General features: G+C 50.7%; 1 protein-coding gene across 2 annotated transcripts in view; it reads left to right on the forward strand.

The window, feature by feature from the left end:
• The first annotated feature begins 273 nt into the window (after positions 1-273).
• The window catches only part of TFR2 (transferrin receptor 2), a 49,690-nt gene continuing 26,917 nt past the window's right edge, over positions 274-23,046 (forward strand). Inside the window, exons 1-8 of one of the 2 annotated variants that reach the window (XM_038768979.1) lie at positions 274-342; positions 10,728-10,986; positions 11,902-12,088; positions 13,965-14,105; positions 14,245-14,356; positions 17,694-17,816; positions 18,961-19,077; positions 21,843-21,982. In XM_038768979.1, the coding sequence (XP_038624907.1) occupies positions 10,839-10,986; positions 11,902-12,088; positions 13,965-14,105; positions 14,245-14,356; positions 17,694-17,816; positions 18,961-19,077; positions 21,843-21,982 (968 nt within the window). In that variant the 5' untranslated portion in view covers positions 274-342; positions 10,728-10,838. Of the gene's footprint in view, positions 343-4,779; positions 4,813-10,727; positions 10,987-11,901; positions 12,089-13,964; positions 14,106-14,244; positions 14,357-17,693; positions 17,817-18,960; positions 19,078-21,842; positions 21,983-23,046 lie in introns of those variants that run through there. The other variant, XM_038768978.1, reaches the window with a different exon arrangement.

The raw sequence follows: 23,046 nt of genomic DNA on the forward strand, positions 1-23,046 counted from the left end.
ATGCCATCATTATTATTATTATTCTCTGTGTCTCAGTTACCCCAACTGTAAAACGGGGGTGGAGACCGTGAGTCCCCCTACGTGGGACAACCTGATCACCTTGTAGCCTCCCCAGCGCTTAGAACAGTGCTTGGCACATAGTAAGCGCTTAACAGATGCCCTGATTATTCTTTTTATTCGGTCGGGAGCGACGCCCCGGGGGCAGGGGAGGGAGGGAGGGAGAAGAAGGACCGCCCATGGGGGACGGCTCGGCTGGGCCAGGGGGGCGAGGGGGCAAAGTGCCAGAGCTCAGGTCACCCAAGACCAGAAACAGAAGCAGAAGTCGGGGCCGCAGACCCCCAAGTAAGTTGGGGGGGCCCCCCCAAACTTCCCAGATCGGCCCCCACCCCGGGAGTCGACGAGGAGTCAGGGATTGGGGGGAGGGTGTCCAAGCTGGAGGGATTGTGGGGGGTCTTGACTCCCTGGAGGACTGGAGAATAATAATAATAATAATAATAATAATGGCATTTACTATGTGCAAAGCACTGTTCTAAGCGCTGGGGAGGATACAACTTGATCAGGTTGTCCCCCGTGGGGCTCCCAGTCTTCACCCCCATTTGACAGATGAGGTCACTGAGGAGATACAAGTGCTTTGCACATAGTAAGCGCTTAACAAATACCACCATTATTATTATTATTATTATCAGATTGTCCTGTGTGGGGCTCCCAGTCTTCACCCCCATTTGACAGATGAGGTCACTGAGGAGATACAAGTGCTTTGCACATAGTAAGCGCTTAACAAATACCACCATTATTATTATTATTATTATTATTATCAGATTGTCCTGTGTGGGGCTCACAGACTTCATCCCCATTTGACAGATGAGGTCACTGAGGCCCAGAGAAGCTAAGTGACTTGCCCAAGGTCACACAACTGGCAGAATGGCGGGGGCCGGGGAGAGGGGCTGGAGACAAAGGGGGGACGAGTCGGAGGCCCCGAAGGGGGTGGGTCAGGGGTCGAGGGGTGGTGGTGGGATGTTAGAAAGGAAAGGGAGGGAGAGTAGAAAAGTGTTTTGTACATAATAAGCACTTAACAAATGCCATTATTATTATTATTATTATTATTATTATTAACGAGCATGTGGCAAGGATGGCATGGATGCCAAGGCGGGAAGGGGCGACGGAGGAGGGAGGAGGAGGAGGAGGGATCGGCTGGGTGTCGGGGGAGTCAATAATAATAATAGTTATAGCATTTATTAAGCACTTACTATGTGCAAAGCACTGTTCTAAGCACTGGGGAGGTTACAAGGTGATCAGGTTGTCCCATGGGGGGCTCACAGTCTTAATCCCCAGTTTACAGATGAGGGAACTGAGGCCCAGGGAAACTAAGTGACTTGCCCAAGGTCACACAGCTGACAATTGGCAGAATGGCAGGGGCAGGAGAAAGGGGCTGGAGAAAAAGGGGGGATGAGTCGGAGGCCTCGAAGGGGGTGGGTCAGGGGTCGGGGGCGGGAAGTTAGAAAGGAAAGGGAGGGAGAGTAGAAAAGTGTTTTGCACGTAATAAGCACTTAACAAATGCTATTATTATTATTATTATTTTTATTATTAACGAGCATGTGGCAAGGATGGCATGGATGCCAAGGCGGGAAGGGGCGACGGAGGAGGGAGGAGGAGGAGGAGGGATCGGCCGGGGGTCGAGGGAGTCTTAATAATAATAATAATGGCATTTATTAAGCGCTTACTATGTGCAAAGCACTGTTCTAAGCACTGGGGAGCTTACAAGGTGATCAGGTTGTCCCATGGGGGGCTCACAGTCTTAATCCCCAGTTTACAGATGAGGGAACTGAGGCCCAGGGAAACTAAGTGACTTGCCCAAGGTCACACAGCTGACAATTGGCAGAATGGCAGGGGCAGGAGAAAGGGGCTGGAGAAAAAGGGGGGGATGAGTCGGAGGCCTCGAAGTGGGTGGGTCAGGGGTCGGGGGGGGGGGGGAGGTTAGAAAGGAAAGGGAGGGAGAGTAGAAAAGTGTTTTGCACATAAGTACTTAACAAATGTCATTATTATTATTATTATTATTATTATTATTAACGAGCATGTGGCAAGGATGGCATGGATGCCAAGGCGGGAAGGGGCGATGGAGGAGGGAGGAGGAGGAGGAGGGATCGGCCGGGGGTCGGGGGAGTCTTAATAATAATAATAATGGCATTTATTAAGCGCTTACTATGTGCAAAGCACTGTTCTAAGCACTGGGGAGGTAACAAGGTGATCAGGTTGTCCCATGGGGGGCTCACAGTCTTAATCCCCATTTTACAGAAGAGGGAACTGAGGCCCAGAGAAGTGAAGTGAGTTGCCCAAGGTCACCCAGCTGACAATTGGCGGAGCCTGGGTCTGAACCCATGACCTCTGACTCCAAAGCCCGGGCTCTTTCCTAATGATTGTATTCGTTAAGCGCTTACTGTGTGGCCAGCACTGTACTAAGCGCTGGGGTGGATACAAGCAAGAGAGAGGAGAGGGAGAGTCTGTTGATTTGTATTGATGTCTGTCTCCCCCCTCTAGAGTGTGAGCTCGTTGGGGGCAGGGATTGTCACTCTTTATTGCCGTGCTGTACTTTCCCGAGCGCTTAGTCCAGTGCTCTGCACACAGTAAGCGCTCAATAAATACGATTGAAGGAATGAATGAGGCAAGGACAAGGTGGAAAGAGGCCGAGAGATGGGAATCGCCTTTTTTTTTTTGATGGCATTTATTAAGCACTTACTATGTGCAAAGCACTGCTCTAAGCGCTGGGGTGGTTACAAGGTGATCAGGTTGTCCCACAGGGGGCTCACAGTCTTCACCCCCATTTTACAGATGAGGTAGCTGAGGCCCAGAGAAGTGAAGTGACTTTCCCAAGGTCACACAGCTGACAATTGGCAGAGGCAGGATTTGAACCCATGACCTCTGACTCCAAAGCCCAGGCTCTTTCCACTGAGCCACGCTGCTTCTTTGGACAACTGAGAAGCAGCATGGCCTAGTGGGGGACAGGAAGGACCATTCCCTGCTCCTCCATTTGTCTGCTGTGAGACCTTGGGCAAGTCACTTACCTTCTCTGTGCCTCAGTTACCTCCCCTGTAAAATGGGGATGAAGACTGTGAGCCCCCCAAGGGGCAGGGACTGTGTCAAACCCCGATTTGCTTTGTTTTGTTTTGTTCTCTGTCTCCCCCTTCTAGACTGTGAGCCCACTGTTGGGTAGGGACCGTCTCTATGTGTTGTCAACTTGTCCTTCCCAAGCGCTTAGTACAGTGCCCTGCACACAGTAAGCGCTCAATAAATACAATTGATTGATTGATTGCGTCCACACCCGCCTTTAGAGAAGCAGCATGGCTCAGTGGAAAGACCCCGGGCTTTGGAGTCAGTGGTCAGGGGTTCAAATCCCGGCTCCGCCACTTGTCAGCTGTGTGACTTTGGGCAAGTCACTTCACCTCTCTGGGCCTCAGTGACCTCATCTGTAAAATGGGGATGAAGATTGTGAGCCCCACATGGGACAACCTGATCACCTTGTATCCTTCCCAGCGCTTAGTGCTTTGCACATAGTAAGCGCTTAACAAATACCACAATTATTATTATTATTAGAGGGCTGGCACACAGTAAGTGCTTAACAAATATCATTATTATTATTATTATTAAATGGAGAGTTCCCACCCACATTCCCCAACAGGGCGCACTTTGCGGGCTTCCCTTGCTGGGGGATCTGGGGGTAGGGGGGTGGAGGGGGTTGCTCCCCAAATATTCCAGTGACCCGCCCGGGCCTTGGCAGCCCTGGCCTTTTTGGAGAGGAAAACGAGACAGGTTAATATGTAACGGGGTCTGGAGCCACCAGTACGGGGATACGGGACACAGGACACGCTGTGGGGGGGTGGAAAGGGGGTGGGGGGCAGACCATTCCAGTAAAGTCTATATGCTCTCTGTCCCCAGGCCGGGAAGAGGTCAGGAAGTGGGGGGAAGGGGGAATCAATCAATCAATCAATCGTATTTATTGAGCGCTTACTGTGTGCAGAGCACTGGACGAAGCGCTTGGGAAGTCCAAGTTGGCAGCGTACAGAGACGGTCCCTACCCAACAGCGGGCTCACGGTCTAGAAGCATCGGGGTCGGGGGGCAGAGCCTTGTAAGGGGGGAGGAAGGTGGGGAAGGGGCGTTCTGGAGGGGTGGAAGTGGGGACAGGATCATCATCGTCATCAATCGTATTTATTGAGCGCTTACTATGTGCATAGCACTGTACTAAGCGCTTGGGAAGTACAAATTGGCAACACATAGGGACAGTCCCTACCCAACAGTGGGCTCACAGTCTAAAAGACAGGATGAGGGAGAAGAGAGGAAGATGGGGGTCTTCTCCACCCCCAAGTCTTCCTTGGCTGGCCTTTGTCCCGTAACTCGAATCCAGAAGCCAAAGTCTGCCTTGCCCCAATCTGGGAAAATCAATGGGAGAGGGGCGAGGTGGGGAAGAGTCTCCTCTCCTTCGGGGGGTCCCTGGGGAGCCCCAGCTGGGCCTGGGGAGGGGGTCCTAAGAAGCCTGGGGCAGGGACGGGGTCAAAGGTCAGGGGCAGAGACAGGCATCGGAGCAGGGATGGTGGGGCTGGGGGGGCCTCAGGGTGGGTTTCCCCCAGGGGAGGGAGGGGCTGTGGAGGAACCAGACGGCCCGAACTGATAAGGGGGCCGAGGGGCTCCCACAAACGGTTATCGCTGAGGTCGGGGGGCTGGGGCGGCCCGTCTTGTCCGCAGGGCTCAGAGCGGAGGAGGAAGCGGCGGGCGGGCGGGCGGGCGGCATGGACCGGCTGTGGGGGCTGCTCTCCGGAATGGTAAGAACATCGGGGGGCTGGGGATGGGATGGGGGAAGAGCGGTCTGGGGGTTGGGGGGTGGGAAGGGGAACAACTAACCTCAACTAACAACTAACCGCTGAGAGATTTAACGGCTTAGGCCGCGATTTCCCTTCTGGAGGTCAGACCCCGGGCCGGAAGGCCTCGGTCTTGCTTGTCCGGCTCAGGGCGGCCAAGAGACCCTTGGGGCCCGGGGATACTATTCTATCTATTTTGTTAATGATGTGCATTTAGCTTTAATTCTACTTGCTCTGACGACTTGACACCTGTCCGCATGTTTTGTTTTGTTGTCCGTCTCCCCCTTCTAATAATAATAATAATAATAATGGCATTTGTTAAGCGCTTACTATGTGCAGAGCACTGTTCTAAGCGCTGGGGGGGATACAAGGTGATTAAGTCGTCCCACGTAGGGCTCACAGTCTTATCCCCATTTTCCAGATGAGGTAACTGAGGCTCAGAGAAGTGAAGTGACTTGCCTAAGGTCACACAGCAGACATGTGGCGGAGCCGGGATTCGAACCCATGACCTCTGACTCCAAAGCCCGGGCTCTTTTCCACTGAGCCACGCTGCTTCTCTACACTGTGAGCCCCTTGTTGGGTAGGGACCGTCTCTATAGGTCGCCGACTTGTACTTCCCAAGTGCTTAGTACAGTGCTCTGCACACAGTAAGTGCTCTATAAATATGATTGAATGAATGAATAATAATAATAATGGCATTTATTAAGTGGTTACTAGGTGCAAAGCACTGTTCTAAGCACTGGGGAGGTTACAAAGTGATCAGGTTGTCCCACAGGGGGCTCACAGTCTTAATCCCCATTTTACAGATGAGGTAACTGAGGCCCAGAGAAGTGAAGTGACTTGCCCAAAGTCACACTGCTGACAATAATAATAATAATAATAATAATGGCATTTATTAAGCGCTTACTATGTGCAAAGCACTGTTCTAAGCGCTGAGGAGGTTGCAAGGTGATCAGGTTGTCCCACGGGGGGCTCACAGTCTTAATCCCCATTTTACAGATGAGGTAACTGAGGCACGGAGAAATGAAGTGACTTGCCCAAAGGCACACTGCTGACTATAATAATAATAATAATGGCATTTACTAAGCGCTTACTATGTGCAAAGCACTGTTCTAAGCGCTGAGGAGGTTACAAGGTGATCAGGTTGTCCCACGGGGGGCTCACAGTCTTAATCCCCATTCTACAGATGAGGTAACTGAGGCACAGAGAAATGAAGTGACTTGCCCAAAGGCACACTGCTGACCATAATAATAATAATAATGGCATTTACTAAGCGCTTACTATGTGCAAAGCACTGTTCTAAGCGCTGAGGAGGTTACAAGGTGATCAGGTTGTCCCACGGGGGGCTCACAGTCTTAATCCCCATTTTGCAGATGAGGTAACTGAGGCCCAGAGAAGTGAAGTGACTTGCCCAAAGTCACACAGCTAAGTGGCGGAATTGGGATTTGAACCCATGACCTTTGACTCCAAAGCCCGGGCTCTTTCCACCGAGTCACGCTGCTTCTCTGAGGGTGCTTCTCCGAGGGTCCTCTCCCCCACACTCAGCCCCCAGGCTCTCCCTGGACCCATGGAACAGGGACCGCCCCGCATCTGCCTAGAGGAGAACCATCATCATCATCATCATCATCATCAATCGGATTTATTGAGCGCTTACTGTGTGCAGAGCACTGGACTAAGCGCTTGGGAAGTACAAATTGGCAACATAGAGAGACAGTCCCTACCCAACAGTGGGCTCACAGTCTAAAAGGGGGAGACAGAGAACAAAACCAAACATACTAACAAAAGAAAATAAATAGAATAGATATGTACAAGTAAAATAAATAAATAGAGTAATAAATATGTACCAGAGTTGACCACCTCCCTGGGACCCTCTGTGCCTGGAATTTGGGGTCTAAATCCAAGTGACTCCAACTCAACCCCAAGGGAGTCCCCATCACTGACCTCCTGACCGGAGCTGGGGGTGGGGGGGGACTAACACCCAGTCTCCCCAATTCCCCCCAACCCTGACCTTCCCATCCACACCCTCATCATCATCATCATCAATCGTATTTATTGAGCGCTTACTATGTGCAGAGCACTGTACTAAGCGCTTGGGAAGTACAAATTGGCAACATCTAGAGACAGTCCCTACCCAACAGTGGGCTCACACCCTCCCAGTCCCGGCTCTTTTTTTGAAAAATAGCATTTATTAATTTCTAAGTCCTCCCTCCTCATATCCGCCAGACCATCCCTCTCCCCCTCTTCAGAGCCTTATCGAAGGCCCGCCTCCTCCAAGAGGCCTTCCCTGACTAAGCCCTCTTTTCCTCTCCTCCCACTCCCTTCTGCGTCACCCTGACTTGCTCCCTTTATTCATCCCCCCTCCGGGCCCGACAGCCCTTTTTTTTATTCGTTCATTCATTCAATCATATTTATTGATCGCCTACTGTGTGCAGAGCACTGGACTAAGAGCTTGGGAAGTACAAGTTGGCAACACATAGAGACGGTCCCTACCCAACAGTGGGGTCACAGTCTATGGCATTTGTTAAGCGCTTACTATGTACAAAGCGCTGTTCTAAGCGCTGGGATGTCCACATCTCTAATTTATTTACATTAATGTCTGTCTCCCTCTATAATAATAATAAAGATGGAATTTATTAAGCGCTTACTATATGCAAAGCACTGTTCTAAGCGCTGGGGAGGTTCCAAGGTGATCAGGTTGTCCCACGGGAGGGCTCACAGTCTTCATCTCCATTTTATAGGTGAGGTAACTGAGGCCCAGAGAAGTGAAGTGGCTTGCCCAAAGTCACCCAGCTCACAAGTGGCGGAGCCGGGATTTGAACCCATGACCTCTGACTCCAAAGCCCGGGCTCTTTCCACTGAGCCACGCTGCTTCTCTGTAAGCTCATTATGGGCAGGGAATGAGTCTGTTTCTGCAGCGGGGCTGGGGGCTGCCCTATCCGTGGCCAAGCAGCGTGGCTCAGTGGAAAGAGCCCGGGCTTGGCAGTCAGAGGTCATGGGTTCAAATCCCGGCTCCGCCAATTGTCAGCTGTGTGACCTTGGGCAAGTCACTTAACTTCTCTGGGCCTCAGTTACCTCATCCGTAAACTGGGGATTAAGACTTGTGAGCCCCCCGTGGGACAACCTGATCACCTTGTATCCTCCCCAGCGCTTAGAACGGTGCTTTGCACATAGTAAGCGCTTAACAAATGCCATCATTATTATTATTATTATTATATTGCACTCTCCCAAGTGCTTAGTACAGTGCTCTGCACACAGTAGGCGCCCAAAAAATACGACTGAATGAAAGACTGACGAAGGACCAAAGCAGCAGAGCACCAGGGGCATCAGTTCCCTCCCCTCCCTTTCTTCCATGGGGCTCAAGGGGGAGGGCAGCTGTCTTATCTAGATAAGTAAACTGAGGCCCAGAGAGGTTCGGAGACTCACCCAAGGTCACCCAGCAGGCCAGTGGCAGAGCTGGGAGGCTTCCAACTCCCAAGCCCGGGCTCTTTCCCACTAGTCAGTCATTCAGTCAGTCCATCCTATTTATTGAGCGCTTACTGGGTGTACAGCACTGTACTAAGAGCTTGGGAGAGTACACTAGAACAATCAATAAACCCATTAGACCGCTGCTCTTTCTGTCCTGGATACTGGGGTGCCTTCCCCCAACATCCCCCCTCATGACCCTGAGAAGCAGCGTGGCTCAGTGGAAAAGAGCCCGGGCTTTGGAGTCAGAGGTCATGGGTTCAAATCCCGGCTCTGCCAATTGTCAGCGGGGTGACTTTGGGCAAGTCACTTCGCTTCTCTGGGCCTCAGTTCCCTCATCTGTAAAATGGGGATTAATCAATCAATCAATCGTATTTATTGAGCACTTACTGTGTGCAGAGCACTGTACTAAGCGTTGGCAGCATCTAGAGACGGTCCCTTCCCAAGAGTGGGCTCACAGTCTAGAAGGGGGAGACAGAGAACAAAACCAAACATATTAACAAAATAAAATAAATAGAATAGATATGTACAAGTAAAATCAATCAATAAATGAAGCAGCTTGGCATAGTGGATAGAGCACAGGCCTGAGAGTCAGAAGGTCATGGGTTCTAATCCCGGCTCCACCAACTGTCAGCTGTGTGACTTTGGGCAAGTCACTTCACTTCTCTGGGCCTCAGTTCCCTCATCTGTAAAATGGGGATTAAAACTGTGAGCCCCCCGGGGGACAACCTGATCATCTTGTCACCTCCCCAGCGCTTAGAGCAGTGCTTTGCACATAGTAAGCGCTTAATAAATACCATTATTATTATTATTATAAGACTGTGAGCCCCCCGTGGGACAACCTGATCACCTTGTAACCTCCCCAGCGCTTAGAGCAGTGCTTTGCACATAGTAAGCGCTTAATAAATGCCATCATTATTATTATAATGACCTTCCTTCCGCTCTCGGCTCCCACGTTCCAGACCCCAGCCGCCGACCCCCGACTTCGGTCTTAGCCTTTTTTTTTATGCTATTTGTTAAGTGCTTACTCTGGGCCCGGCACTGTACTAAGCGCTGAAGCAGCGTGGCTCAGTGGAAAGAGCCCGGGTTTTGGAGTCAGAGGTCATGGGTTCAAATCCCGGCTCCACCACTTGCCAGTCGTGGGACTTCGGGCAAGTCACTTCACTTCTCTGGGCCTCTGTTCCCTCATCTGTAAAATGAGGATGAAGACCGTAAGCCCTCCGTGGGACAACCCGATCACCTTGTAAACTCCCCAGCGCTTAGAACAGTGCTTAATAAATAATAATAATAATAATAATAATAATAATGGCATTTATTAAGCGCTTACTTAAGCAGCATGGCTGAATGGAAAGAGCGCAGGCTTTGGAGTCAGAGGTCATGGGTTCAAATTCCGGCTCTGCCAATTGTCAGCTGTGTGACTTTGGGCAAGTCACTTAACTTCTCCGGGCCTGTTACCTCATCTGTAAAATGGGGATTAAGACTGTGAGCCTCCCGTGGGACAACCTGATCACTTTGTAATCTCCCTAGCACTTAGAACAGTGCTTTGCACATAGTAAGCACTTAATAAATGCCATGATTATTATTATGTGCAAAGCACTCCTCTAAGCGCTGAATAAATGTTTAATAAATGCCATCCTTATTATTATTATACAAGCTAATCAGGTTAGACACAGTCCCTATCCCACATAGGGCTCCCAGTCCTACTCCCCATTCGACAGATGAGGGAACTGAGGCCCAAAGAAATGACTTGCCCAAGGTCGCCCAGCAGACAAGTAATGGGCCTGGGAACAGATGAGGCGACTGAGGCGCAGAGAAGTGACTTAACCAAGGTCACCCGGTGGACAAGTGACGGGGCTGGGATGAGAACCTAGATCCTTCTGACTCTCCGGCCCGGTCTCTAGCCACTAGGCCTCCCAAACCCTGCCCCCTTCCCACTCCATCCCCACCCCTTCCCCAATCCGTCTTCTATTACTCTATTTATTTATTTATTTATTTATTTATTTATTTATTTATTTATTTATTTATTTATCTGTCTATCTATCTATCTATCTATCTATCTATTTATTTATTTATTTTACTTGTACATATCTATTCCATTTATTTTATTCTGTTAGTATGTTTGGTTTGGTTCTCCGTCTCCCCCTTTTAGACTGTGAGCCCACTGTTGGGTAGGGACCGTCTCTCTATGTTGCCAACTTGGACTTCCGAAGCGCTTAGTACATCATCATCATCATCAATCGTATTCATTGAGCGCTTACTGTGTGCAGAGCACTGGACGAAGCGCTTGGGAAGTCCAAGTTGGCAACATAGAGAGACGGTCCCTACCCAACAGTGGGCTCACAGTCTAAAAGTCCAGTGCTCTGCACACAGTAGGTGCTCAATAAACACGATTGATTGATTGATTGATCTTTCCGTAGCGTGGAGAGCTGGGCCCAGGCCGGGCCTACAGCACCTACAAGCAGGTGGAGGGCGAGAAGGAGAGGTCACTGGAGGAAGAAGAGGGAGAGCCCCCGGCCCCGCCGGGCTTCATGGAGCTGAGGATGCCGCAGTCGCGGAGGAGGGGGTCGGGGGGTTCTGGGGAGCAGAGCCTGAACGCCCTCGTCGGGCCCGGGCCCAGGGCCCCGCGCAAGACGGCCACTTACCTCATCCTCGTCTCCCTCCTCATCTTCACCGTGGGTGAGAGCCGCCCCCGTCCCCGTTGGGGACGGAAGAGCGAGAGACCCCAGGCAACGGGGGTAGACCAGAGGTGGAGGGCCGGGTGGGTCTAGACTGTGAGCCCACCGTTGGGTAGGGACCGTCCCTATATGTTGCCAACTTGTATTTCCCAAGCGCTTAGTCCAGTGCTCCGCACACAGCAAGCGCTCAATAAATACGATTGATTGATTGATTGAGAAGGGGACTCCTGCGGGGGCAGTGAGGGGAGGAAGAAGTAAGAGAGCTTAGAGAATAGTCGAAGCTGGGGGAGGGCTGGGGAGCCAGGTACCTGGGTTCTGGCCAGGGGTGCAAGGCATCACTCCCCCTTTTAGACTGTGAGCCCACTGTTGGGTAGGGCCTGTCTCTAGATGTTGCCAATTTGTACTTCCCAAGCGCTTAGTCCAGTGCTCTGCACACAGCAAGCGCTCAATAAATACGATTGATTGACTGAGAAGGGGACTCGGGGTGGGGGGGGCAGTGAGGGGAGGAAGAAGTAAGAGAGCTTAGAGAATAGTCGAAGCTGGGGGAGGGCTGGGGAGCCAGGTACCTGGGTTCTGGCCAGGGGTGCAAGGCATCACTCCCCCTTTTAGACTGTGAGCCCACTGTTGGGTAGGGACTGTCTCTAGATGTTGCCAATTTGTACTTCCCAAGCGCTTAGTCCAGTGCTCTGCTCACAGTAAGCGCTCAATAAATACGATTGATGATGATGATGGACAGAGCTGGAGGCTCAGCAGGGGGGTGGGCTACATGCCACAGAGGGTCTGTTTGGGGGGGAGAAAAGTCAGGGGCTGCGGGCCGGGAGAAGACGCGGAGGGGGGGGGGAAGGGGGTCCCGGCTGGGGGAGAGAAGGGAGGCCCCGGCTGGTAAGAGGTGTCTCTGGTCTCCGGCCGCTCCCAGCTTTCCTCCTGGGCTATATCGTTTTCCGGGGCTCCTGCCAGTCCTGCGGGGACTACGTGACCGTGGTGGGCGATGATTCGGGGTACGAGGCCGGCCCGGACGCGGCCCGCTCCCCCCTCTACTGGGCCGACCTGCAGGAGATGTTCCACAAGTACCTGGACGAGGGCCAGCTGGAGGCCTCCATCAGGTGAGGGAGGGGATCTGTCCGAAAGGGCTATTTACTGAACACTTAATAATAATAATAATAATAATAATAATAATAATGGCATTTGTTAAGCACTTACTATGTGCAAAGCACTGTTCTAAGCACTGGATTTGTTAAGCGCTTACTATAAGCACTGTTCTAAGCGCTGAGGAGGATACAAGGTGATCAGGTTGTCCCACATGGGGCTCACAGTCTTAATTCCCATTTTACAGATAACTGAGGCACAGAGAAGTTAAGTGACTTAGCGCTTAGTACAGTGCTTAGTACAAGCGCTTAGTCCAGGGCTCTGCACACAGTAAGCGCTCAATAAATACGATTGATGATTGATGATGATGACTTGCCGAAGGTCACATAGCTGACAATTGGCAGAGCCGGGATTTGAACCCGTGACCTCTGACTCCCAAGCCCGCGCTGTTTCCACTGAGCCACGCTACTTCTCAATAATAATAACGACGGCATTTGTTAAGCGCTTAGTATGTGCACTGTTCTAAGCGCTGGGGGGATACAAGGTGATCAGGTTGTCCCACAGGGAGTCTTCATCCCCGATGAGGTAACTGAGGCACAGAGAAGTCAAGTGGCTTGCCCAAGATCACACAGCAGACAAGTGGCGGAGCCGGGATTCGAACCCTTGACCTTTGACTCCCAAGCCCTTGCTCTTTCCACTGAGCCACGCTGCTTACCATGTGCAGAGTACTGTACTAAGCGCTCGGGAAAGTACGACAAAATTGGAGGACGCGATCCCTGCCCTCAGGGGCGCAGAGCACTGTACTAAGTGCTCGGGAAAGTCCAGTACGAGAGTCGGAAGACGCGATCCCTTTCCACAAGGAGCTTTCAATCCGCTGTGCAGAGCACTGTACTAAGCGCTTGGGAAAGTACGATATAACAGAGTAGGGAGGCACCATCCCTGCCCACAAGGAGCTTCCATTCTACTGTGTGCAGAGCGCTGTGCTAAGCGCTTGGGACAATCTAATATACTAGAGTTGGAAGACATGATCCTTGCCCACAAGGAGCTTCCAGGCCCCTGAGCGCAGAACACTGTACTAAGCACGTGGGAAAGTCCAATATAACAGAGTCGGAAGGCCCCATCCCTACCCACCAGGAACTTCCAGTTTACTGTGTGCAGAACACTGTACTAAGCGCGTGGGAAAGTCCAATATAACGGAGTCGGAAGGCCCCATCCCTACCCACCAGGAACTTCCAGTTTACTGTGTGCAGAGCGCCGAACTAAGAGCTTGGAAAAGCCCGTTACGATAGAGTTGGAAGGCGCCGTCTCTGCGCACAAGGAAATTCCGGTCTACAGTGTGCAGAGCGCTCGGAAAATCCCACTACAACAGAGTCGGAAGGTGCCGTACGCACGTTGTTGGGTAGGGACTGTATATGTTGCCAAGTTGTACTTCCCAAGCGCTTAGTACAGTGCTGTGCACACAGTAAGCGCTCAATAAATCATCATCATCAATCGTATTTATTGAGCGCTTACTGTGTGCAGAGCACTGTACTAAGCGCTTGGGAAGTTCAAATTGGCAACATATAGAGACAGTCCCTACCCAACAGTGGGCTCACAGTCTAAAAGGGGGAGACAGAGAACAAAACCAAACGTACTAACAAAATAAAATAAATAGAATAGATAATGTACAAACAAAATAAATAAATAAATAAATTCAATAAATACGATTGAATGGATGAATGAATGAATACCGGCCCATGAGCTTAGTCTCAGGGGAGACGGATGTTAAGATCGACCCCTTCCCGCTTGCCTCCCATCCCCTCATCCCGGATGGGGATACGGCCCCCCACGCGGCCCCACGGTCCCCCTCTTCCCATCTCCCTCCCTGAGGCCGTGATCCCTGTCCCATCCCAGGTCCACCAGCTCCCGGGAGCGCACCTCGGGCTCCGCCGGGATGACCGCTCTGTCTCACCAAATCCGGAACACGTTCTCCCAGAGGAAGCTGGACCACGTCTGGATGGATACCCATTACGTGGGGCTGCAGTTCCCGGACCGGTGAGGCCTGCGGATGTATTTTTTTCTTTGGTGGGGGAGGCGGTGGGGAAGAACAAGGAGAGGGGCCTGGGAAGGGAGGCTGAAAGATGAATTTTAGGGGATTCGGACGCTGATCCGGCCCGTCCTTTCCGCCCCCAAGGCTCCAGCCCAATTCCCTCTACTGGGTGGACAAGGCCGGAGAAGTAACAGACCAGCTGACTCTGGAAGATCCCGACGTCTACTGTCCCTACAGCGCCAACGGAAACGCCACGGTCAGCCAGCCGGTCAATTCTATTTATTGAGCGCTTACCCGGGGCAGGGCGCTGGACTAAGCGCTTGGGAGAGTACGATTTAACAGACAGTTTCCCTGCCCACAGCGAGCTTACGGTCTAAAGGGGGAGGCGGACATTAATAGCAATAAATAAATGACCTTTAGGGACCTAAGTGCCTTGGGCTGGGAGGGGGGATGAATTAAGGGAGCGAGTCGGGGTGATGCAGACGGGAGTGGGAGAAGAGGACAGGAGGGCTTAGTCAGGGAAGGCTTCTTGGAGGAGATGGGCCTTCAATAAGGCTTCGAAGCTGGGGGGAGATTCATTGTCTGTGGGATATGAGGAGGGAGGGCGTCCCAGGCCAGAGGCAGGACTTGGGGGAGAGGTCAATCAATCAATCAATCAATCAATCGTATTTATTGAGCACTTACTGTGTGCAGAGCACTGGACTAAGCGCTTGGGAAGTACAAGTTGGCAACATATAGAGACGGTCCCTACCCATCAGTGGGCTCACGTGCAGGTCGGTGGAGCGATGGACGAGATGGAGGGACAGTGAGCAGGCTGGCATTAGAGGAGTGATGTGTGTGAGCTGGCTTGGAGTAGGACAGCATCATCATCATCAGTCGTATTTATTGAGCGCTTACTATGTGCACAGCACTGTACTAAGCGCTTGGGAAGTACAAATTGGCGACATCTAGAGACAGTCCCTACCCAACAGCGGGCTCACAGTCTAAAAGGGGGAGACAGAGAACAAAACCAAACATACTAACAAAATAAAATAAATAGAATAGCTATGTACAAGTAAAATAAATAAATAAATAGAGTAATAAATATGTACAAACATATATACATATATACGGGTGCTGTGGGGAAGGGAAGGAGGTAAGATGGGGGGATGGAGAGGGGGACGAGGGGGATGAGGGGGAGAGGAAGGAAGGGGCTCAGGGTGGGAAGGCCTCCTGGAGGAGGTGAGCTCTCAGTAGGGCCTTGAAGGGAGGAAGAGAGCTAGCTTGACGGATGGGCAGAGGGAGGCCATTCCAGAGCAGTGAGGAGAGGCAGCAGTGGGGAGGAATCTGATTCTATATGGTATCTACCCCAGCTCTGTGTTCCACACAAAGTAAGAGCATAAAAATACCGCCATCCTCATTACTGTTATTATTGTCCGTCAGTCAATCGGGCATAAACTCCTCACCCTGGGCTTCCAGGCTGTCCATCCATCCCCTCGCCCCCTCCTACCTCACCTCCCTTCTGTCCTTCTCCAGCCCAGCCCGCACCCTCCGCTCCTCTGCCACCGCTAACCTCCTCAATGTGCCTCGTTCTCGCCTGTCCCACCGTCGACCCCCGGCCCACGTCCTCCCCCTGGCCCGGAATGGCTTCCCTCCTCACATCCGCCAAGCTCGCTCTCTTCCGCCCTTCAAAGCCCTACTGAGAGCTCACCTCCTCCAGGAGGCCTTCCTGGACTGAACCCCCTTCTTCCTCTCCCCCTCCTCCCCCTCCCCATCCCCCTGCCTTACCTCCTTCCCCTCCCCACAGCACCTGTATATATGTTTGTACAGATTTATTACTCTATTTATTTTACTTGTACATATTTACTATTCTATTTATTTTATTTTGTTAATTTGTTTGGTTTTGTTGTCTGTCTCCCCCTTCTAGACTGTGAGCCCGCTGTTGGGTAGGGACCGTCTCTATATGTTGCCAACTTGGACTTCCCAAGCACTTAGTACAGTGCTCTGCACACAGTAAGCGCTCAATAAATACGACTGAATAAACGATTGAATGAATAAATATGATTGAATGAATGAATGAATCGTATTTACTTAACGTTTCATTTGTGCAGAGCACAGTACTAAGCACTTGGGAGAATGCGATACAACAATAAATAATAATGATGGCATTTGTTAAGTGCTTACTATGCGTCAAGCACTTTTCTAAGTGCTGGAGCATATATAAGCTAATCAGGTTGGACACAGTCCCTGTCCCACATTCATTCATTCAATCGTATTTATTGAGCGCTTACTGTGGGCAGAGCACTGTACTGAGCGCTTGGGAAGTACAAGTCGGCAACCTATAGAAACGGTCCCCACCCAACAACGGGCTCACAGGCTAGAAGGGGGAGACGGACGACAAAATGAAACATGTGGACAGGTATCAAAATCGTCAGAACAAATAGAATTACAGCTATAGGCACATCATTAGAGAAGCAGCGTGGCTCAGTGGGAAAGAGCACGGGCTTTGGAGTGAGAGGTCATGGGTTCAAATCCCGGCTCTGCCAATTGTCAGCTGTGTGACTTTGGGCAAGTCACTTAACTTCTCTGGGCCTCAGTGACCTCATCTGTAAAATGGGGATTAAGATTGTGAGCCCCCCGTGGGACAACCTCATCACCTTGTAACCTCCCCAGCGCTTAGAACAGTGCTTTGCACATAGTAAGCGCTTAATAAATGCCATCATTATTATTAACAAAATAAATAGAATAGTAAACATGGACAAGTAAAATAAATAGAGTAATAAATCTGTACAAATATATACAAGAGCTGTGGGGAGGGGAAGAGGAGAGGAAAAAGGGGGCTCAGGGTGGGAAGGCCTCCTGGAGGAGGTGAGCACTCAGTAGGGCTTTGAAAGGAGGAAGAGAGCTAGCTTGGCGGATGTGCGGAGGGAAGCCATTCCGGGCCAGGGGGAGGACGTGGGCCGGGCCTCACAGTCTTCATCCCTATTTTGCAGATGAGGGGAGTGAGGCACAGAGAAGCAAAGTGACTTGCCCAAGGTCACACAGCAGACAATAATAATAATAACAATAGCATTTGTTAAGCGCTTACTATGTGCAAATCACTGTTCTAAGTGCAGGGGAGGTTACAAGGTGATCAGGTTGTCCCACGGAGGGCTCCCAGTCTTCATCCCCATTCTACAGATGAGGTAACTGAGGCCCAGAGAAGTGAAGTGACTTGCCCAAAGTCACACAGCTGACAGTTGGCGGAGCCGGGATTTGAACCCACGACCTCTGACTCCAAAGCCCGGGCTCTTTCCGCTGAGCCATGCTGACAAGTGGTGGAGCCCTCTGATTCCCAGGCCCACGCTCTATCCACTAGGCCATCTCCGTCCACATTCCCTGCCCACAGCGAGTTTACGGTCTAGAGGGTGAGATAGACATTCATATAAATGAATAAATCGCTAATTAATAATATACAAATTATTATTCCAGCTGTGGGGGCAGGACTGGTCTAGGCCTAGCCCTGACCGGGCTGAACGATGGGACACGGAAACCCAGTTGGCTTGTATCCTGGCACTGTAGTAAGCGCTTACAAATACCATAATTGTTATTATTTTTGTTATTATGTCCCTTAGGGGAGTCTTGTGTATGCTAACTACGGGCGGCAGGAGGACCTGGAGGCTTTGAGGAGGAGGGGAGTGAACCCCGCCGGACATCTGGTCCTCGTCCGGGTCGGAGAGAACAGCTTCGCGGAGAAGGTCAGACGCTCTGAGGGCGGAGGGCCTGGAGAGGGGACGTCGGGGAAGGAGACGCCGGTTGGGGCGAAGGAGAAAGTGGGGTGGGAAGGTCCCGGAGAGCCCCGGGGGAGCGGGACGAGGGGGTGACGGGAAGTGCGGAGGGTGGCCAGAAGTGGAAATGTGGGGAAATGGAAGTGGGGGTCTGAGGAAATGCAATTAATCAACCAACGGTACTTATTGAGCACATATTATAATAATAATGTCATTTATTAAGCGCTTACTATGTGCAAAGCACCGTTCTAAGCGCTGGGGAGGATACAGGGTGATCAGGTTGTCCCACAGGGGGCTCCCAGTCTTCATCCCCATTTTGCAGATGAGGGAACTGAGGCCCAGAGGAGTGAAGTGACTTGCCCAAAGTCACACGGCTGACAAGGGGCAGAACCGGGATTTGAACCCATGACCTCTGACTCCAAAGCCCGGGCTCTTTCCACTGAGCCACGCTGGGCACTGAGCTGAGCGCTTGGGAGAGAGTACAATCCAACAGGATTAGCAGAGACATTCCCTGCTCACGACGAGCTTACAGTCTAGAGGGGGAGGCGGCCATTAATGCGAATGAATAAATAATTTATAATACATAGTTTAGAGATATGTACATAAGTGCTATGGGGCTGGCGTTGAGTGACTATCAAATGCTCTAAAGTCACAGATTCAGTCATTCATTCATTCAGTCGGATTTATTGAGCGCTTACTGTGTGCAGAGCGCTCAGAAAGTACAATTCAGCAACAGAGACCATTCATTCATTCAGTCGGATTTATTGAGCGCTTACTGTTTGCAGAGCACTGGACTAAGCGCTTGGGAAGTCCAAGTTGGCAACCTATAGAGACGGTCCCTACCCAACAGTGGGCTCACAGTCTAGAAGGGGTCCGATTGCCAGCTGGGTGACTTTGGGCAAGTCACTTCACTTCTCTGGGCCTCAGTGACCTCGTCTGGAAAATGGGGGTGAAGACTGGGAGCCCCCGTGGGACAACTTGTGCACCTTGTAACCTCCCCAGCGCTTAGAGCAGTGCTTTGCACAGAGTAAGCGCTTAATAAATGCCATCATTATTAGCGGGTGGGATGCGGGGTTTAGGGCCTCTGACCGCTTTGTTGCCCCCCTACTCTCAGGTGGCCAATGCCCAGGCCTTTGGGGCCCGGGGAGTCCTGATCTACCCCGACCCCGCGGACATCTTGCAGGACCCCCGCAAACTGGGGCTTTCCAGCCACACGGCCGTCTACGGACATGTGAGTCTCCCCAAGGCCGCCCCCGTTCTCGGAACCCAATCCGGCTCTCCCCTCACCCCGGGGGGATTCAGTCAATCAATCAATCAATATCAATCAATCGTACTTATTGAGCGCTTACTGTGTGCAGAGCACTGGACTAAGCACTTGGGAAGTCCAAGTTGGCAACACATAGAGACAGTCCCTACCCAACAGTGGGCTCACAGTCCGACTCACCTTCCCACCATCATTCTTCACTCAATCGTATTTATTGAGCGCTTACCGTGTGCACAGCACTGTACTAAGCGCTCGGGAGAGGACGATATAACAGCAAACGGGCACATTCCTGCCCACAACGAGCTTATAGTCTAGAGGGGTGTGTGTGTGTGTGTGTGTATTTAGGGACTTGATGAGGAGAAGCACTGTGGCCTAATAGATCTAATCCCAATTCCGCCACTTGTTTGCTGCGTAACTTTATTCAATCCTATTTAGTGAGAGCTTACCGTGTGCAGGGCACTGTACTAAGAGCTTGGGAGAGGATGATATAACAGCAAACAGGCACATTCCTGCCCACAACGAGCTTATAGTCTAGAGGGGTGTGTGTGTGTGTATTTAGGGACTTGATGAGGAGAAGCACTGTGACCTAATAGATCTAATCCCAATTCTGCCACTTCTTTGCTGCGTAACTTTATTCAATCCTATTTAGTGAGAGCTTACCGTGTGCAGCGCACTGTACTAAGCGCTCGGGAGAGGACGATATACCAGCAAACGGGCACATTCCTGCCCACAACGAGTTTATAGTCTAGAGGGGTGTGTGTGTGTGTATTTAGGGACTTGATGAGGAGAAGCACTGTGGCCTAATAGATCTAATCCCAATTCTGCCACTTCTTTGCTGCGTAACTTTATTCAATCCTATTTAGTGAGAGCTTACCGTGTGCAGCGCACTGTACTAAGCGCTCGGGAGAGGACGATATAACAGCAAACGGGCACATTCCTGCCCACAACGAGCTTATAGTCTAGAGGGGTGTGTGTGTGTGTGTGTGTATTTAGGGACTTGATGAGGAGAAGCACTGTGGCCTAATAGATCTAATCCCAATTCTGCCACTTGTTTGCTGCGTAACTTTATTCAATCCTATTTAGTGAGAGTTTACCGTGTGCAGGGCACTGTACTAAGCGCTCGGGAGAGGACGATATAACAGCAAACGGGCACATTCCTGCCCACAACGAGCTTATAGTCTAGAGGGGTGTGTGTGTGTGTGTGTATTTAGGGACTTGATGAGGAGAAGCACTGTGACCTAATAGATCTAATCCCAATTCTGCCACTTGTTTGCTGCGTAACTTTATTCAATCCTATTTAGTGAGAGCTTACCGTGTGCAGGGCACTGTACTAAGCGCTTGGGAGAGGACGATATAACAGCAAACAGGCACATTCCTGCCCACAGCGAGCTTATAGTCTAGAGGGGTGTGTGTGTGTGTGTATTTAGGGACTTGATGAGGAGAAGCACTGTGGCCTAATAGATCTAATCCCAATTCTGCCACTTGTTTGCTGCGTGACCTTATTCAATCCTATTTAGTGAGAGCTTACCGTGTGCAGGGCACTGTACTAAGCGCTTGGGAGAGGACAAGCTTAGAACAGTGCTCTGTATAGCTTAACAAATGCTATTATTATTGTTATTAATAAACAGACACATTCCCTGCCCTAATCCAGTCACGTCACTTCTCTGGGCCTCAGTTCCCCCCCTCTGTAAAATGGGAATGAAGACCGTTAGCCCCATGTGGGACAGGGACTGAGTCCAACCTGACGACCTTGTATCTCCCCCAGCACTTGGTAATAATCAATCAATCAATCAATCAATTGTATTTATTGAGCGCTTACTGTACTAAGCGCTTGGGAAGTCCAAGTTGGCAACATAGAGAGACAGTCCCTACCCAACAGTGGGCTCACAGTCTAGAAGGGGGACAATAATAATAATGATAGTATCTGTTAGATACTTTTTAGACCGTAAGCCCACTGCTGGGTAGGGACTGTCTCTCTATGTTGCCAACTTGGACTTCCCAAGCGCTTAGTCCAGTGCTCTGCACGCAGTAAGCGCTCAATAAATACGATTGATGATGATGATGATGATGTTAAGTGCTTACTAGGTGCCAAGCACCGTTCTAAGCGCTGGGGGAGATACAAGGTCATCAGGTTGTCCCCCGGTGGGCTTCCAGTCTTCATCCCCATTTGACAGACGAGGGAACTGAGGCGCAGAGAAGCGAAGCGACTTGCCCAAAGTCACGCGGCTGACAAGTGGCAGAGCCGGGATGCCCGGCACTTAATCAATCAATCAATCAATCAATCAATCAATCGTATTTATTGAGTGCTTACTATGTGCAGAGCACTGTACTAAGCGCTTGGGAAGTACAAATTGGCAACACATAGAGACAGTCCCTACCCAACAGTGGGCTCACAGTCTAAAAGGGGGAGACAGAGAACAGAACCAAACATACCAACAAAATAAAATAAATAGGAAAGAAATGTTCAAGTAAAATAAATAAATAGAGTAATAAATATGTACAACCATATATACATATATACAGGTGCTGTGGGGAAGGGAAGGAGGTAAGATGGGGGGATGGAGAGGGGGACGAGGGGGAGAGGAAGGAAGGGGCTCAGTCTGGGAAGGCCTCCTGGAGGAGGAGAGCTCTCAGCAGGGCCTTGAAGGGAGGAAGAGAGCTAGCTCTTAGTAAGCGCTTAACAAATACCATTAAAAAACCCCAAAAAAACAACTGACTGGCCTCTCTTGTAGGTTCACCTGGGCACGGGGGACCCCTACACCCCTGGTTTTCCTTCCTTCAACCAAACCCAGTTCCCGCCCGTAGAGTCATCGGGGCTTCCGGGCATTGTGGCCCAACCCATCAGTGCCAACGTGGCCAGCAGACTGCTGAAGTGAGTAAGGCGGGTGGGAGAGGGAGGGAAGGGGACCGCAATCCATCCATCCATCCATCCATCCATCAATCAATCAATCAATCGTATTTATTGAGCGCTTACTGTGTGCAGAGCACTGGACTAAGCGCTTGGGAAGTACAAGTTGGCAACATATACGGTCGCATTTATCGAGTGGGAAGATCAATCAGCCGGTCAGTCAAGGGGATTTATTGAGCGCTTACTGTGTGCAGACTGTGAGCGCGCTGTGGGCAGGAATGGGTCGGTTATATTATCCTCATCATCATCAATTGTATTTATTGAGCGCTTACTATGTGCAGAGCACCGTACTAAGCGCTTGGGAAGTACAAATTGGCAACATCTAGAGACGGTCCCTACCCAACAGTGGGCTCGCAGTCTAAAAGGGGGGAGACAGAGAACAAAACCAAACATACTAACAAAATAAAATAAATAGAATAGATATGGACAAGTAAAATAAATCAATCAATAAATAGAGTAATAAATAGGTACAAACATATATACATATATACAGGTGCTGTGGGGAAGGGAAGGAGGTAAGATGGGGGTAAGGAGGTAAGATATTGTCCTTTCCCAAGCTCTTGGTACAGTGCTGTGCACACAGTGAGCGCTCAATAAATATGATTTAATGAATGACTGTGCAGAGCACTGTATTAAGCTCTTGGGAGCAGGACCGCCTTGTGGATAGATCACGGGCTTGGGAGTCGGAAGGACCTGGGTTCTAATCCTGGCTCCGCCTCTTGTCTGCTGTGTGGCCTTGGGGAAGTCACTTCATTTCTCTGGGCCTCAGTTCCCTCCTCTTTGAAAGGGGGACGAAGATTGTGAGCCCCATGGGGGACAGGGACTTTGGCCAACTTGATTAGCTCGTATTTACCCCAGCACTTATCATCATCATCAATCGTATTTATTGAGCGCTTACTATGTGCAGAGCACTGTACTAAGCGCTTGGGAAGTACAAATTGGCAACATATAGAGACAGTCCCTACCCAACAGTGGGCTCACAGTCTAAAAGGGGGGGAGACAGAGAACAAAACCAAACATACTAACAA

The sequence above is a fragment of the Tachyglossus aculeatus genome, chromosome Y4, assembly GCF_015852505.1.
Source record: "Tachyglossus aculeatus isolate mTacAcu1 chromosome Y4, mTacAcu1.pri, whole genome shotgun sequence".
Lineage (NCBI taxonomy): Eukaryota > Metazoa > Chordata > Mammalia > Monotremata > Tachyglossidae > Tachyglossus > Tachyglossus aculeatus.